Below are 18,123 nucleotides of genomic sequence, written 5' to 3'. Positions count from 1 at the left end.
CCCCAGCCAGTCGGACAGCCAGGCCAGGTGGCAGTCACAGTAGAGGTTGTTGGAGTGAAGACGACTGCGTGGAGACAAACACGGCAATACTTGTAAATGAGGAAGCACAAACAGAAAAGCAACCAGTTTGCCCAGCCCTTCTCCCCTCCCCTTCAACAAGCAGCTATGCTAGTTTATTAATTTTAAAAGTTAATGAGGAATCAAGTTTTCACATCTTTTATTGACAGTCTGGGAGTTAATTGCTAAAAAACACAAGTACACAAGCAGCAAAATTACTTTTTATTTGTGGTCTAATTAATTGGATGAAAAAAGAAGGCTTCCTAATAAAGTAACCTATCTTCAGTTTTTTTCTCTTGTCTAAAAGAAAAAAAGTAAATATGCAAGAGGTTGAAAACTGCTGGGGGACCCTTTAGTTCAGATCTGTACAACTAGTGGATAAGATAAAAATGTCCCAAGTAAATTGCTCTATATTGATAATATACTGTCAGAAAAAGAAAAAAAAAAAAAAAAAAAAAAAAAGAAGTTAATAGAAGATTTGGTTTCCAATTAGATATATCTGTAAGTCTGGCCATTATTAGTCTCTATAGAAACAGCCTGCAAAATCCCTTTAACAGGTCACATTCATTTTCTACTGAACAAGAAAGAGTAATAACTCAATATAAACCACCTTCTTTCACATCCCTTTTCTGATTTCCTTTCTTTTTGTTTAATCACAGAAAAGGGGATTAGCTGCTTTTGGCTTCTAGAGACCTACGTTCTAAGCAATGCTTGAAATTAAAAGACCAAATGGCAGCAAGCAATGGAATTAAGTAAGTCCCCTCTCTGTTGGCAGGGTCCGACAGAAGACCATGGCTCCTTGCCAAGTGGCAAAAAGCACTTTGCCATTGATAAAATACCAGACAAATGTATTCACTAAATTAAGTAAATTACTTTCTTCTGGCTCTTACATTTTCTCAAACTACAGAAAAGGATGTCCACAGCTATAAATCAAATCCTTACTCAGAATCCCTCATAACAGAGTAATGACATTTTGGTCCTTTTTCAGCTGATGTGCTGCTCAATCCTAACTAAATAACTGGAAAAGAAGTGCAAGTAAATCAGAATTTAGACAAGGGGTCTAATTAATCTGTTAAAAAAAATAAACATGTAAAGCAACAAAATCAAAATATTTTAAACTAACTCACTATTTTTCCCCCCTTAAATTACTAGAAATTAAAGGCGGTGTATTTTCCTGTACTAATTCTTGAGTGGGTACTTTGCAAATACAGCTCACAATACAGCATACTCATTCAGTACAATCTGTGGCCAGCTGTAGGTAAGAACACCATTGCAAATCAGAACTAATGCTGATGAAATCAATATGGTTATATAAGCATATTCTGACTGCAAATGAGATGTCACAGCTATAATCTAAAACTCTGTGTGTCCACCTTCCTTTATTTATAAAATAAATTTTCAATATATCAAATATCCCACAAAAAAAAAAAAAGTAAAAATATTGCTAACTTGATCTGGTACTGTAATTTGTGGTTCAGAATATAAACAGGTTTTGAAGGTTTGAAAGAGGTACAGACACATTCATGTTTTCAAGTCTCGGACCTGAAAGAACAGAATGAAATTCTATTTTAAAAATATAACCAAGGCCACCAAAAGCCCATTGTCAGCAATATTTATGTACCCTCATATTGGGCCAAGCAAGAATAGTTACAATTCTGTTATGAAATCAACAGAACTACTTACCTGCGTGAAGTTTTTTCAGTTATGAATGGTATGTTAACTCACGTAAATAGCCCTACTGATTTCAAAACAGTTACGCAACCCAACATGCATAAAAGAAAGTGGACAGGCTCCTTGTAAAGTTCTTTAACAGTATGAGCTACTCTTGAACACTGATAGAAACATCCCATTAATTTTTGACTGCTGCTTCACTGAAAAATCTGTCTGAAAGAGAGTCTTGGGAGTCTAAACCTTGATAAATTCTGGTTTTCCCACTCAGCACAATACACACTTATTCTTAGTTCAGTACAAAAATGCAGAAGAAATAACCCCACACTGTATCCCTTGAATACACACTCTTTTCACTGTGTTTTGTTTTAGAAGCCTGAAGTGTTCTTCTGTGAAAGTCATAACCTCTAAAAATGGGGACCTTATTGCAAATGCTGACACAACTTTAATTATAATAGCACTACCGGATGATGTTGTAATTTTATGTTACAAAGAATGTTGGAGAGCCAGTTTAGTTTAATTAGGTCTGCTAGCAGTACAGTAATAAAAGCATAAAGATTTCCCATTTATCACATCTGACAGACAATCAAAGATTCTTCCATGTTCCTAAATGAAATGTGACCCATTCAATAGCTCAAAGTAAAACAAATTTTTGACTTTAAAAAAACATCTTTTTTTTTTTCTCTATACAGCTGTAGCATATAAAAGAGAATCCCCTCCGCCCTCATCTTTTTTGTTTTATGGTGAAGCTTTTCTGTGACTGAATACAGCACAATGGAAAACCCAGTTGGGTTTTCCATTGTGCTGTATTCAGTCACAGAAAGCCATGGAACCATCTTCATAGACTTATTCATCCCACATCCTAAAAAAAAAAAAAATTATGGAAAAGGATGCAAATGCTTTTTTCTCTCCTGAGCCCCAAGCATCAGCTTTGGGGTCACTTGTTAGCTTTGCCTTTCAGAATTCGCTGACATACATGCACATATAGACTTCACTTGTCAACCTCATAACACCTCAGTACTTTTTAAATTAAGCTTATGCCTTCTTTGCCTGTATACGCATTTATAGACCACTGACAATCCTTCATAGAGGTAAAAATTATATACTGGATTTATAAAAATGGCAGCCAGAACCTGTAGAACTACTTACAATGTTCTGAGCTTGGGCATATGGTTGAAACTTGCCACGGACAGTCGAGTGATGTTGTTATTGTTGAGAGTGCTGCAAAGTCAAGAAGACTTTATTAATAATAAATATAAATAAAATAAATAATATTAACAGGCTACAGTTATGTCACACTTACTACACTTTTAAAAAAAGGATGATCGTGGTGCGCTGGGACAAGTACCAGGACAAATGTCCAAGCTTTTAGATATACTTTTCTCTCCTGTTCAAACCCTGATAAAACACTTTGGTTTCACCTTTCCATTAATGATCCTAAGTAATTTGAGGACCCATAACCTATGACTCACTCAAACACAACCTGCACCAGTGTTGAGAACATCTATGACATTGAAGCTGAGCTTGTCATCCTGATGTAAAAAAGAGAATTCTTGGAGAAAATGCCTTGACTCTAGGACTCTGTTTTCTCTTTCTAACTTCTGAGAGTTCATATTTTTTGACAGAAGACACAAGTACAAGAGCTGCCATTTTTTTCAAGTATTTTAGGAAAATATTAACTCTAGGTTGCAATTAGGTTTTATACAGAACAGAGTTGCTATCGATGATCCAAAGCTGCATGAACAGCTGTGGAAGGAACCACGTTTCTGATTTACAATGGAGAGAGTCAGGAATTTTACTACTTTAGCAAACTAATGATTTAAATTTTAGACAAGGTTCCTGGAATTTGAGTTAGGAACTAGGAACAAATCTTAGCCAATTGTTGGCACAAGACACGTTATACTCAGTAAGCATAGTTTTTAAAGATGAAACTTTATATACAATCCTGCAGTTAAAAATTTTCTTTAAGCTGCAAATAAAATGTAAACAAGCTTGACTCCAGAACAAGGAAATAAGCAATAGAATTTACAGTTTTGATGTAGAGATTACTCATTCCAGGAGAATGGAGAATGCGCTCTGGGATTTAGACACATAACTACAGCATTGATAAAAATAATTCCCAGTGACCAAAACTTTTTTCTCTTTTGAAACAAAAAGTGGTTTACTTTTACCTTCCTTCTTTTTTCAAAAAAACCCACAAAGTGTAATTTGGGCTCATTTTAAATAAATTTTTAGAGTACTGTCTGATCATGAAACACAGAAAGGTATATTCACAGCACTTCAAACAGGACGAGACTATATATCTCCACATTAACCAAGCAATTAATTACTGGTGCAACATGCTGTATTTTACCCATGTGTGCTTACTCATTCCATGTCCTAAATGTTTTCTTCACTGTGTATAAGAGATCTACCCTGTGTGCTCTTAGGGGTACATCAACGAAGAGAAGAATAAAGAAAAGAAGAAGAAAAAGGGAGAATCAGGGCATTTTTTAAAATAGAACAAAAATGGAAAAAAAAAAAAAATTGGCCAGGTGAGTATATCCACAAAAGGTGTTTTAAGGAATAAATGACAGTCAGTAAATCTTGGGAGGATTTTCTTACAATGGCCACATGGTAAATGACAGCTCCCCATGGTTCATCTTGCATAACTTCTTAGAAGTCTTTAAAATCATATCTTTTCAGTGAAGGGAACGGCAATCAGGCCATATTTCCATAGATGTTAGCTGTTTCAAGATGGTGTATCTACAAATATTTTGATTTTCAATTTCAGATATTTGATGTTTGCCTTGCTGTTTTCTATGCATGAGCCATTTTTTTTTGCATGGGTGCAGAAGAGTACCAGGATGTAAGGGATACATAAGGGATACGTAAGGGATATGTAATCATCTTCGTAACTATTTCTATCTAATGACAAAAATGCTTGATTTCATTACAGAGATATAATTTTTAAAAAGTTGGCTCAATGCTTTTACCTAAGTGTTACATATTATTGCAAAGATTGTGATGACTGAAAGACATTTTTTCATTTCTTAGATGCTTTATTTTTTTTCATATGACAGTGCTATATATTTCCCATAGCCTGATTCCCTAGTACAGCATATTTTCTCAAAACAAAACAAAACAAAACAAAAAAAAGAGAGAGAGAGAAAAATCAAAAATAAAACTTCACAGAAATTCACAGGGTGGATTATATCTATAGTTGATTTCATCTTTCAGAATTGCTCTGATTTCAGGTTGATATTGTATCTTTAACAGACTCTACAATTCTGCAATTATTTAACCAATATAAAAGACCTGTTACTTTGGTAAACATTTTAAACTGTCACTAAACAGGATTACAGCATATTAAAAGCTTTAATATAAAATTGCAGTTTGGAATAACATGAACATTCTTTGCTTAGATAGAATAATCAACTCCAAATGAAAACATGTAGTCTTATTTGCCACTCAGTGTATATAAAGTATGATCCGATCTACGTGTCCTTCATTGTTTAAGCCATAATGGAAAGAAAGCTGAATTAGATATAAAATCTTCAGTACTGCTTCATTATCTATTTTGATGTTTTGAAAAACTTAATCTTTACATCGTTGCTTACCACATAACAGAATTCAAGATAGTGAACATTTAGTTGTAAATTTGTAAAATGCTAATAGTCTATGTATATTTATTCACAAGATTCAAACTACCTACTTTTTCAGCAGACTATTATTTTAACTTTTTTTTTTTTTCCCCTTTTTTGCATTCATTGAAAATCAATGTGAAAATTTTGCCACTGACTTCAACGGGCAAGGATTACCATTTTAGAACAGTAAAAATGGCAAGCATTAAAAAAAGAAGAAAATGGGTGGGTTTTTTCCTTTCTTTTTTTTTTTTTAATATTCATTTAACACTTTCACTTGTTAAGAAAGGCTTATATTAAAAACCATAACAACCTGATTAAGCCATCACTGGAAAAGTTACTCTGTCACATATATGAATCTCAAAGATAAAAATCTCACAGAACACCAGGTTTACTGACAGACAATCAACAATTCATCAACTTCGCAATTAAATGTAATCTTGAACTTGCAGTACATTTTACATGGCTTTATACCAGAAAGTTAACAATAGGCTTGTTATTCTGTGATTACAAAATAAGAAAACAAACAAACAAACAAACCAAACTGATTTAGCTGTCAGATGTACTCACTCCTAAGTAAGACCAACTCTTGCTTGATAACAAAAAACTTTATCACCAGCACCTAGGATATTTTTAGTTTTTTGGACATATAGACACTATCTCTTGCCAGAGAAGCTTCTTCATTTCAGAATTTTAAAACAGCTAAACAAAACAGAACAATAAACTGCTTCCCACATCCCTCTCAAGTTGTTATGATTTACCAAGTGTGATTCAAACTAACATGAAGTAACTCACTGATACACAAAAGTCTTTCAACTCTCTTAATGTAGAAAGCCCAATAAAAATGTATCACTTTGGCTGAAAGAGCAAATATTTCAGGAATGTGCCCTGTGCCTCAGATTCTTTGGGAACTGAGGCAGTTTGCTAATTACAGTAACTATTTTCAGGTCAGGGGTCACTGATGATAATTTTGTTACCTTTACCCTCAGTGATGGCCACTTTAAGAAAGTGAGAAAAAGTAAGCAAATGAGTATTACCATACTTACCTTCAGTGACATAAAAAAATATATTTTTCTTCATATTTACATTGTATACATAAGATTTGAAATGTTAGATAAAAAATAATGTGGACATGATGAACATCTTAACACATAACAGTAGTGTCTAACAGAAAAGTGCCTCCTTGAAAACATCCAGATAGTCAAATATATATATATAGTACATTGTTCCTCAAACAGAGTCTGAAAGATCAAATTCGTGTCAGAGTATACAACAAAGGCAATCCTGAAAATGTTTAGCACTTCAACAGTGATGGATAATTTACAAAATTTATTGGATTCATTAATACTGCCCTCCCCATTTTAAAAGGAAAAGTATTCTTTCCTCGCAGTATCTGCCATCTGCTTTATGTTTAAAAAAAAAATAAAAATAAAAATTGTGCTTAATGGCTGTCTGGCAGAGTGAAGGAGTATCTCTGCCTCTCCACATCTTTTTACCATTTTATAGCACATTGCAGTGGATTATTTTAAGACATCTTTTCACTAGACCATCCTGACAGCAGGCTGCAGCTCATAGATAAGCCTCTACATTAGTAGTCCCCAGACACGGAGCTCTCGCTATAAGTAAGAGATAGGAGGAATACTTACAGCACTTCCAGGTCGCGCAGAGCCCTGAACGCTCCATCTTCAATACAGCTGATCTGGTTGTAATCCAGTTGCCTGTGAAACAGATTAGGAAGGTATTTGTAAGGGAGAGGAGCGTTGGCAGCGCAAGGTGCAAAGAAAGTCTCCTGGAGGGCCAGCAGAGCTAGGCCACGCTCGCTGAAACGCTCTCCCAAATCCGCTCCTAGGCTGGAGACTGTCACACGGCGTGCTGGCCTGGATGCTGCCACAGAAATCCCTTTTTGTTCTCAACTGTCTGCGCCAAACGGCAGCGCCGGGAAAGCTCCAGTAAATAATAACTGTGCCTTATATTAAATGCCAAAGAAATGCAATTTCATTACATCAAGAAAAGCTATCCATTAAAAGCTCTCAGCGTCATCTTGCTGAAACAATTTCATTAAGGTAAAGGACGGTAAATCACTTAATGTCACACGCATCCCCTCGGTGACCTAACAGAATCCATTTATCAGAGCAGCCCAGCTGCATGTTAATTCTACCCACGGCGGCAGGGACCAGTGAGAGACACCACTTTTAGGGTCTCTCTGCATGCCTGCATGCCTGGACCGTCTGGAAGGTGCGGGAGGATTTAGAATAATTACCTTCTAAAATATTTCTATACGTGGAAATAATAGCGTCCAAGGTATTTATATACTTGCTTATCTCTTTGAATTCTGCTCCAAATGAAACTAGTATTTCTGCTGTAACCTTCGGGTTTTCTACGTACTTTGTGCTCTCTGTGATTACATGCAGAAAGGATGTTGTAACAGAGCACTTGAATTCTGGACATAAAACTCAGCAATCCATCCCATACATTATTAATCTTTAAGTATTAAGTTATGAAAAATTTATATTCATTTCTCTGAAGAATATTATTACCTTTCCAATTCAAAACATTGATACAGTACCTACAGCCCAATTTAAAAAGCCTGCTAGAATTAACAACCATGCAAATTAAAAAAAATATCCCAGTTTCTCCCCTGAAAAAAGCTTTTCCTATAAATACTGCCACACATCTCACGCACTTCAGGGCATGGCTTGCAAAGCAAAGATGATACAACCTTCCTTTAAACAACCAGAAGATCTTCTCCAAGCCAGTAACTTGTCAGTGTCAGATAATATATATGAGTTAAATGTGTATGAACAATACTAAGAAAATGAACAAAATACAAATGAACTCTGCCCTTCTGTATTCAATTATATATTAGCTAGCAGGGCTAATGAGGTTTTTACCAAAGCATTTTCTGTGATTCTTCTGAATCTATGACAACATTTTACTTTATTAATAAATCATCACACCCACTGTTGAATGTAATGTAGCAACTTCTATAAAGTTCTTCTAGTTTCATCCACATTTTTCATCTGAATTACTACTACACCAGAATAAAATATTGTCATAACTGTAACAGTGTCTGTTTCTGTATGCTAAAAGCTAAATGCAAACTATCATTTCCTGAATATGATCTTTAATCACTTTGGTGCAATGTTACAGCACCAGTGCTGCAGTGTTGGATTATTTAAGTCTACTTTCTCAAGCTCCTTCAATTTTTACTAATGAATTTCATTTAACAATTAAGCTAATAGCCTTTTTACTTTAAAGTGGTAAAATATATACACAGTACAATTCTCTAACCTCCTGAACAATTTATCAAAGCTATTTAAATTAGTACAATGGCATGAAATGTTACCCTTGACACAATACAAAAGAGAAATTGTTTCCAGACAAATTGGAAAAATCTTTTAATGCCATCAAATTTGCCTAATGCAGTCTGCAGGTTAATCTGTAAAAGGGTGAGCTGTATGTTTGCCCATATCTTATTATCCTTAGCTGTCAATGTATAAATCAGTGCTGACACAGCTTCTTCTAAATCATCCATATTATACACAAAGGAAAATCCTTTACCAGTAGAGAAAGCACTTGAGCAAATCTTGTCCTACACAAACTGAAAGGCAGATTTCTTCCACTAGACTGGCAGCAGTTGTGGTGCACCTGAAAACTTTTGGACTTCTTCCTTTCATGACTCACCATGACCACTACCTTAGTGAAGGGTGAGTTGCTTTCATTCAAATCTTCCCAGAAATATTACTTTGTTTGCATTAAAATAATTAGTTGGATTTAGTTTTGGGAAAGGAAATTTTGCAGGAGGGAGAGAATAAACATTTCCTAGCTTTATAAGTTATTCTCTTTGAAACATACTAGTGTTTTTATGGGTTTGATGCTCTTCCTTCACTTATGACCATGATAGAAAATAATCAGACACACACCATAAAGAATAACTGGCATGATATATACTTTTAAGCTATGAAACATACATGACTTTGAAGACTTTGTCCCTTGCTTGAATAGCAATTTCTGGTATTTGTGTTAAGGTAAATATATCCACTGCATATATAATTCAAACAGGAAGTTAAGACAGTATTTCACAACTTTATTTATGATGCCCCTCTAACAGACACACTGAAGCAGTCTGATTTTTTTTAGGTAAGACTGGTTCCTGATAGCAAGTTGTGTGAGTATAAGCAAGAATACTAAAGAACAAAAGCACATACTTCTCTGGTTTTATGTTTTATTGTAATAATAATGATAATAATGACTTCTAAAGACCATACATAAAAATCTACAATACCGTAGCAAAACTTTTCTCACTACTAAGATACTGGGCATACTAATAAACCTAATGCCATTTTAGAAAGCGTTTATTTCCCCATGAGTTTCTTAACTTGTTTTCAAATTGTTAAAACATCCTGAGAACAGAAGCTGACTAGACATGGACCAGCAACTCTGGCCCATCCTCATCCTTCCTCTCTCCTCAGTCTCTCTTTATCATCTTCCCAACCAGCCCATCTCCATGTTCTGTCTTGTCTTTCCTATGTGGGAGCTCTCTCTCTCTCCATTGCTTTGGAAAGTCACTATTCCTTTCCATCCCTGCTTCCAGTAAGCAGCTGATCACCTCTAACAGTGACATTCCTGTGAAGCTCATGAAATGCCAAATGGCTGTCACATGCAAAATCTTTCTGTTGTTGCAGAGAATTCATTAGGCTTTGCACCTATATCTGCAGCATTACTTGGTATTTCATATACTTAATAAACTACTGCTACTTAAATTGTTTATGTGAGTTCACCTGTAAGAACTAGTGAAAACTAAATAAAAAACATTCAGCTAAAGAGAATGTCTGCACTAATTTTTTTTTATTTATTGCTTTTGCTGATATATCTTACACTGTAGAAACATGTTGCTAACTAATATTTTCTTCCCTTTTGTCAATCATGTATTGATAACTATGTAGAAATAAACCTTGTTATCCCACATGAAGAGTATTTAATGAGTAACAGAAGATGTTGCATACATTTGAAAGCTACTACTCTCACACAGAAAAAAAAAATGTTATCTGACTCTGACAGAGAAAACTTTTACGTATTCCTAGAGGCCATGTTGAAAACTGGGACAATTTCAGTCAATCTGTCTGCTTTACTCATGTTCTTCACAGCCTGAGGACACTTTGTGGTCCCATGTAAGAGAGGCACTGTGCATCTTTACCTTCTTGTCCTTTGTGCAGAAATGCTAACATTCTCCTCATGTATCAATTTAATGGTAAACATTGTTTAAGAAGTCATCAGAAAAAGCCAGAAGCCTTTCTAGATCCCTACAGTAGCTGCCTCCCCAGTTAAACATTTAGAAAATGTTTCAAGTTTTAGCACATTGTACACTGGATTCATATCATTAAAATATTTCCTTGGGAAAAGAACAGAATGCATGATATTTATCACTGCAATACAATTTTTGGGAACAGTCACTGGTTTTAATGTCTGCTTGTATTTTTTACAACAGAACTGAGTTATGTTTCCTATTTCTCAATTCCCTTCTCAATTTCAGTTTCAAGAGGAATCAATAATTTGAGGGGCATTAGCCAAGAAAGATGTAACAAAATCATGTAAGAATTTATTGTAAGTTTTTATCAAATTTAGCAAAATGCTTGTTACTCATGACTGTTACCATTTATTGTGATTATTCTTTCATTTCGAAGTTTTTTTCTACTTGCCATTTATTTTGCTAATATAGTTCATTTTGTTCTTTGCTAAATTTTCCCTGTAAAACATTTTGAATGAATAATTTTTCTCCTAATACACACAATGTAGCAAAAGATTAAACTTTTTATTCTAATGCAAATAAAAAAGCAAGAATTGCAATACTTCCAAATCAGGCATATTTGCTGAATAAACTAGAAGAAAGGGAGCACACATCTATAGTTCAAATGCTCCATCCCAAAAAAATTGTATTGCACTCCACTTGGCTAAACCCACAATTATCTTTCAAAAGCAAAATAAAAACGAGTCAAAATAAAACAGAAGAACGCCGTGAAAAGAAGGATGAACACAGAATGAACAATCTGTAAGTTATGTGATGCAAAGACACTGTCACATCAGTATGACTTCTCAGAAACAATACAATTCAGGAATTAGATGACAAGCTATTAAAACCTGAGGAGCAAATATATTCCTTTTCTAGTATTGAAGCCATATTATGCACATATCCTATGAAAGTTATGATAGAGTGATTTCTTTAAACATTAGTTAGAAAAGCTGTACCTGTAGAACCTTTTCTACATAGTTACACTACATACAAACAAACATCTCCCTGTTTTTTAAAGCAGACACAGCCTTACTTTCTAAACTATTGTAAATACAAAGGGCCTAAAGGCTCCTGGTAGTCTAACTAACTTTTCCATGAGACTTCAACACTTAACATAAGCATAAACCAGTTTTCTTTAAAATTAAAATCCTCAAAACCAACTTATTCTCAACAATTGACATTGACATAGCTGAATAAAATTTCAAGATAAAACTGAACCCAAGTCTTACTACAACAGTTTATCAACTCAGTTCAAAATAATCTTCTACCTCAATTTGCTTTGTATTATCACAAGAAAATCTACAGGAAACTGCATAAAAGTTTGCATAAGTACTGGCACTTAATTAGCAGTTGAAATTACACTGAATTCCACACCCAATTCAGCTACCTAGGTTTTACTCATCTAACGTTTATTGTCACTCAAATAAATACCAATTTCAGATAGATTTTTTTACTCTACATATTTTAAGCTTTTTCTCAGTGGTTTACAGTGGCCAAAAAAAGTCTTGCAAGGAAGTTCTCAATTCACATTCAGAAATTTCTGATTTAGAACTCATCCTCAAAGCCAACTACTCTGCTTGATTTAAAAACATAATTGACTTTAACCTTTCACAAATGAGTTTGTTCATAAAAACCAAACTGTTTTCAGCAGGCCAAACTTTAGGAAGGTAGTCCGTAATGGAAATAACAACTTTAAAAATAATATTGAAATTCTTTGAAATGCTGTTTATTGAAACACTCAGAACAACTATTTTTCCCAAAGGCCACAAGGTCACTGACCTGTTTGACAAGTTTTAGAAGCCACTAGAAAAACGTACCTATTTTTTTCTTCATTCCTTCTGAACTATTTTTGACTTTAACAAAAGTCTTCAGTATACACTGAATATATTTCACTAACATCCTGTGAAAATCCTTCTTGATGTACACCCAAAATGCAGGTGGTGGAGTAGGCTAGTATTTGAATTAAGATACCCAGTAAGAACAAGAATCAGAAATATGTCAATTCTAAACTATTAAAGCATGTCTTAGACAAACTATACATTTGGATCAGCACTTGTACAGATGAGTAGATAAATATACTTCCAGTTGCAGTGGAATTTTGTGCATGATCTGAGCAGAAATCAGTACCTAGAATGTCTTCAGCAGAAGTCTGTATTTCTCAACAGCTAATAAAATTGAACTTCAAAGTAGTTCAATCGTTGCCAACAGAGATCAACACAAAATTCAGTTATGTGTTTAGTGACAATGCCAGTTTTAATTCTTTCACAATCCCCATAAAAGAGGCATCAGGATAACACCAAGTAATACTAATCAAGGTTTTGGACAAAGATTACTGTAATGGGAAGGGTTATGATTGGATGCTGGTGTCTGTCTTCACTACTTCTCAATTTTTGCAGCAAATTTAATATGTGACGTTACTACATTGCCTTGCAGCATTTATTCTTGGGGTGACAGCTATCATGTCCCACACTTGCTGAGAAAAAAATGGAACCAAATGAGCCGAAAAACACCAAAGAAGAGAGCAGTCAAAAGTAAGGCTAGACCATCACAGGAAAAAATGGGCACAAGATGCTTGCAGGAGATACAATGAAAATGTTATCTTAGAATCACTATGGTTGGAAAGGACCTCTAGGATCATCAAGTCCAACCTTCGTCCCAGCATTTTCCTAACCATTAGACCATAGCCTCAAGTGCTACATCTACTCGGTTTTTAAACACCTTCAGGGACAATGACTCCACCACCTCCCTGAGCAGCCTGTTCCAGTGCCTGACCACTCTCTCCATGAAGAAATGCTTCCTAATATCCAATCAAAATCTCCCCTGGTGCAGCTTGAGGCCATTTCTTTTCATTCTGTCATCAGTCACTTGGGAGAAGAGACCAACACCAGCCTCACTACAGCCTCCTTTTAGGTAGTCGTAGAGAGCAATAAGGTCTCCTCTCAGTCTCCTATTCTCCAGACTAAACAACCCCAGTTCCCTCAGCCAGTCCTCACCATGTTTTCCAGACCTCTCACCAGCCTCGTTGCCCTTCTCTGGACACGCTCCAGCACCTCCATGTCCTTCTTATACCATGGTGCCCTAAACTAGACACAGTACTCAAGGTGCAGTCTCACCAGTACCAAGTATATGGGCATGATCACCTCCCTGCTCCTGCTGGTCACACCGTTTCTGATACAGGCCAGGATGCTGTTGGCCTTCTTGGCCACCTGGGCACGCTGCTGGCTCATGTTCAGTTGGCTATCCACCAACACCCCCAGGTCCTTTTCTGCCATACACTTTCCAGCCACTCCTCCCCAAGCCTGGAGCATTGCCTGGGGTTGTTGTGACCCAAGTGCAGGACCCGTCACTTGGCCTTGTTACACCTCATACAACTGACCTCAGCCCATTGCCCCAGCCTGTCCAGATCCCTCTGCAGAGCCTTACTACGCTCCAGTAGATTGACACTCCCACTTAATTTTGTGTCACCTGCATATTTACTGAGGATGCACTTGATTCTCTCATCCAGGTCATTGATAAAGACATTAAACAAGCCCAGTCCCAAAACTGAACCCTGAGGGACACTGCTTATGACCGGTTGACAACTGGATTTAACTCCATTCACTACAACTCTCTGGGCTTGGCCATCCAGCCAGTTTTTATGGTCTTTTTTATGGTCTCCCATAAGATCCTCATAGGTTACATTAGGAAGTGTGGGTTATGTGAGTGGACAGCAAGGTGGATTGAGAACTGGATGAATGACAGAGTTCAGAGGGTTGTGATCAGCAGTGTAGAGTCTAGTTGGAAGCCTGTAGCTAGTGTTGTTCCCCAGGGGTCAGTACTGGCTCTGGCCTTTTTCAATACCTTCATCAATGACCTGGACAAAGGGATAGCATATACGCTCAGCAAGTTTGATGATGGCAGAAAACTGAGAGGAGTGACTGACACACCAGAAGGCTGTGCTGCCATTCAGTGAGACCTGGACAGGCTGGAGAGTTGGCTGGAGAGTTAGGTGGAGAGTAATCTCATGAAATTCAACAAAGGCAAGTGCAGGGTCATGCACCTAGGAAGGAGTAACCCCATGCACCAATATAAGTTAGGGGCTGACCTGCTGGGAAGCAGCTCCACAGAGAAGGACTTGGGGGTCCTGGTGGAAAACAGGTTAACCATGAGCCAGCAGTATGCTCTTGTGGCCAAGAAGGCCAATGGTCTCCTGGGATGCATTAAGAAGCGTTGGTAACATTTGGGGACATTCTGCAAGAACTGCATTTAGTCAGACCTAAGAAGCGGGCTAAGGGTTATCTTTTTGCTGCCTACAACTGCCCAAAGGGAGAGGACAGACAGAGCCTCACTCTTCTCAGTTATAAGACGAGAAGCAAGAAACAAGTTGGAAAAAGGAAAATTCCAGATATTATTAAAGTAGTTTTGTGGGGTCTGATGGTTTCTCAGTGGTTTTTATTCTTTTTACTATAAGGGTGTGGCAAGTTGCCTGCATTGTCAAGTCTCATGATGCCTTACCCAATTTGATTTTATCTCCTACAGAATCTATACAGTGAACATTATTAAGATGTCCGGAAAGGAAATATCATGGCGACATTTTATGGAAACTAGACAGCTTCTTCTGAGAAATATCAAGACGACTCTAGAGCTAACACATTAGCAGGAAATCAAAAGGTCACAGTGGTATCATCAACCTTAAAGGAAGCAATTTCCTTCAGATAATCTGAGTTAACATCTAATTCATATTTACTCTGCAAAGACTAGAATAACATACAAGATGTTTCTGAAAATATTCGAACTCCTGATTTGGATGGGGAAGTATTTAGGGGGAGTGAGAAAATGGTGAGTCTAATCAGGTCAAGTTCTGTGAGATTTGTTAATTGGCTTTGAAACAGCTCACTAGAGCTACTGTATGGGATGGTTATCAATCACTGCATTTAAAGAAAAATTGTCTGTAACTGATAATGGAATTGTTGCAATGAATATTGTTATACAAAGCAAATATTAAATTTACAAGATGCTCTAATACACGCTTCTTTACTCCGTACATTCACCTGCCTCTTCCATATATTTGGTTAACATCTTTAACATCATGCTCAACTACTGGGCAATTACAGAAGAAATGCTGAAATTAGAACAAATACTGAATTCTGTTTATGAGAGTTCTCTGTAAGTATATACAAATATTTGGTTCCTGGACCTTAGCTTAATCACCCAATAGATGCTAAATTCCTGCATAAAATCCCTTAAGTTGGAAAAGACCTTTAAACTAATCGAAGCCAACCATAAACCTAACACTGCCAAGTCCACCATTAAACCTTGTCCCTAAGTGCCACATATACACATCTTTTAAATACCGCCAGGGTCCCTTTTTCTTCTTGAGACTACTAATAAAGAAGATACTTACAGTATATCACAATAAACTGTATGCCACAGATATGATTTGGACTTTATGGTGATGCTGTGGCCTTTATAAATTTTATTTTAATCATCTCCCAAAAGAGAAAGGTTCTAAAGGGCGAATCTACCACTTTATGCTAGTTTTAGACATAATTCAGGATCTTTACCTTAAAAATACACACTAAGACGTAAATATTATCTCAGCTAAAGATTGGCATCCTAATTCAGTTTCTGACTGGAACTATCTCATAATATATAAGTATAGTTATTACATTTTAAAATACTGCCCTGTCACTAGAAAATGCTCAGTAATCCTGTTATTTTTATTGCCAAAATTTCTTGCTGTAGCAACTTTCAAATATGAAAGACCATGTAGAAAAATCCAGGGTTCTCCTCATAGCCAAGCCTCTTTTAGACCACTAGTAATGATAGGAAACCCATAAAAGGTCAATCAAACTAAGTAACAAAGCTACTTTGAGAAGCATTTGCATGTTTTTGAACATAATTGTTTTTCCACTGAGATGTGGTAAAAGAATTGCAGGGAAGAAACATATCACAAACATGGTTAAATGAAAAGCCCACAAAATTTCTAAATATCCTATCAAGTGGGCAAAAATCTTGGGCATTCTGCTAAAATTTTGAAAATATGAGCTCCTAACCAATTTCTGTGCAGTGCTGCAGGCAGCAGAATGAAGCACGCTCCACCACAGGAAGACAGAAAAACTTCCTCTCCAGTTCCCTCCTACTGGGGATACATCATCCCATCACCTTCTTTGTAATCACAGAGCACTCTGTTTTCCAAGTAGTACAGCTAGAAGGTTCATCTTTATTTTAACTTCAGTTGCTCAAAAGTATTTAACTACAAATTACATTAAAACCTCATCTAGTGTCCTACTACTTCCCTTTTTATTATTGATGCCACATAAGATAGTAATTATATTTTTTCACAGCTATACCACACTGGCAGCTCCACAGTCTATGTCCTCCCTTTTTGTTGGTTGTTTATAAATGATAAAGCCTCAGCTTACAGCAAGGGTTACAGATTTTGAGTGCATGACCTGACATTTCCTACTATTCTAGTTCCTCACATGCTTCAGATCCTTCAGCTCTTTCAGTCCACTAAACTCATGTACCACTCTAAACAGAAAGTCGAAAAGTGACCGCTATGCTTTGTCTTGAAACTCACATATTGCCACATTTATAAGCTCTAACCATTCAAAACCTGCCCAAGAACTTCAGGGTCACTATCTCCAGTAAACTGAATACCTCTCTTTTAGAAAAGAATTATTTTGCCAGAGAAGAAAACTGTAAGAGAAGTAGTCACACAAATACAAAAATATATGCTAGTAAAACTAGATAATAGCATGATTTTTCTCTCTTTATTTTTTATAAGCAAAAAAGATAAACTTAGAACCAAGGCAAAATTATTTTTTTCACATGAATCAATAAAATGTTTTAAACAGCCTGATATTCAAATATTAAACTAAGGTTACCATAAACAAAGAGTTACAATGCCTTGTTGCATTCAGTGCCATTTAAATGTTTTTAGATTTCATATAGGGAAGTTTTAGCATGCTTAAGGTATGTTAAAGTATTTTACCAAAACAAATTCTATGTGTTAGTTTTATGCAGAGATTCCTTAAGCAGCTATAAAAGTGCTTAGGAAAAAGATATCTGATACAACACAAGGACACTCTATTGACAAATCATTATCATCAGAATATATACAAGAAGGAGGAAAATACTTACAGATTCTTTATGTCTACTGCTCCTCGGAATGCCTTTCTTGGTATTGCTTGAATCTGATTTTCACTAAGATCACTAAGAAAAAGAACAAATAAATTAAATTTTAAACATGTCATACATATTTCTGTGTATAACAAAAAGAACATATAAGAAAATAATTTCAGACATTACATTTCTGTCAATGTTCCCAATGAAGCTTATTTTATTACTGTAATTGATTTTTAATCGAAGAAAAAGAAGCAGCATTAATAGTCAAATTATTTTCTGTGTTGCACTAAGTAACTCCTTTACAAAACAACAATATATATGCCAGAGAAAAAGCAGAAGCATTACATAATTTAAAAATGAAGGTCAAAATGATTT

At 35.8% G+C, this 18,123-nt stretch overlaps 1 protein-coding gene across 1 annotated transcript in view; it reads right to left on the bottom strand.

The window, feature by feature from the left end:
* The window catches only part of SLIT2 (slit homolog 2 (Drosophila)), a gene marked incomplete at both ends in the record, with an annotated part of 103,056 nt that extends 85,221 nt beyond the window's left edge, over positions 1–17,835 (bottom strand). Inside the window, 4 exons of the mRNA XM_008947161.1 lie at positions 8–64; positions 2,875–2,946; positions 6,995–7,066; positions 17,764–17,835. Coding sequence (XP_008945409.1) covers positions 8–64; positions 2,875–2,946; positions 6,995–7,066; positions 17,764–17,835 — 273 coding nt within the window. The remainder of the gene's footprint in view (positions 1–7; positions 65–2,874; positions 2,947–6,994; positions 7,067–17,763) is intronic.
* Between the last annotated feature and the right edge of the window lie 288 nt (positions 17,836–18,123).

This window comes from Merops nubicus, unplaced genomic scaffold, assembly GCF_000691845.1.
Source record: "Merops nubicus isolate BGI_N331 unplaced genomic scaffold, ASM69184v1 scaffold8699, whole genome shotgun sequence".
NCBI lineage: Eukaryota > Metazoa > Chordata > Aves > Coraciiformes > Meropidae > Merops > Merops nubicus.
Note: the sequence above shows the minus strand (reverse complement) of the source record. Positions and strands in the feature narration are given on the sequence as shown.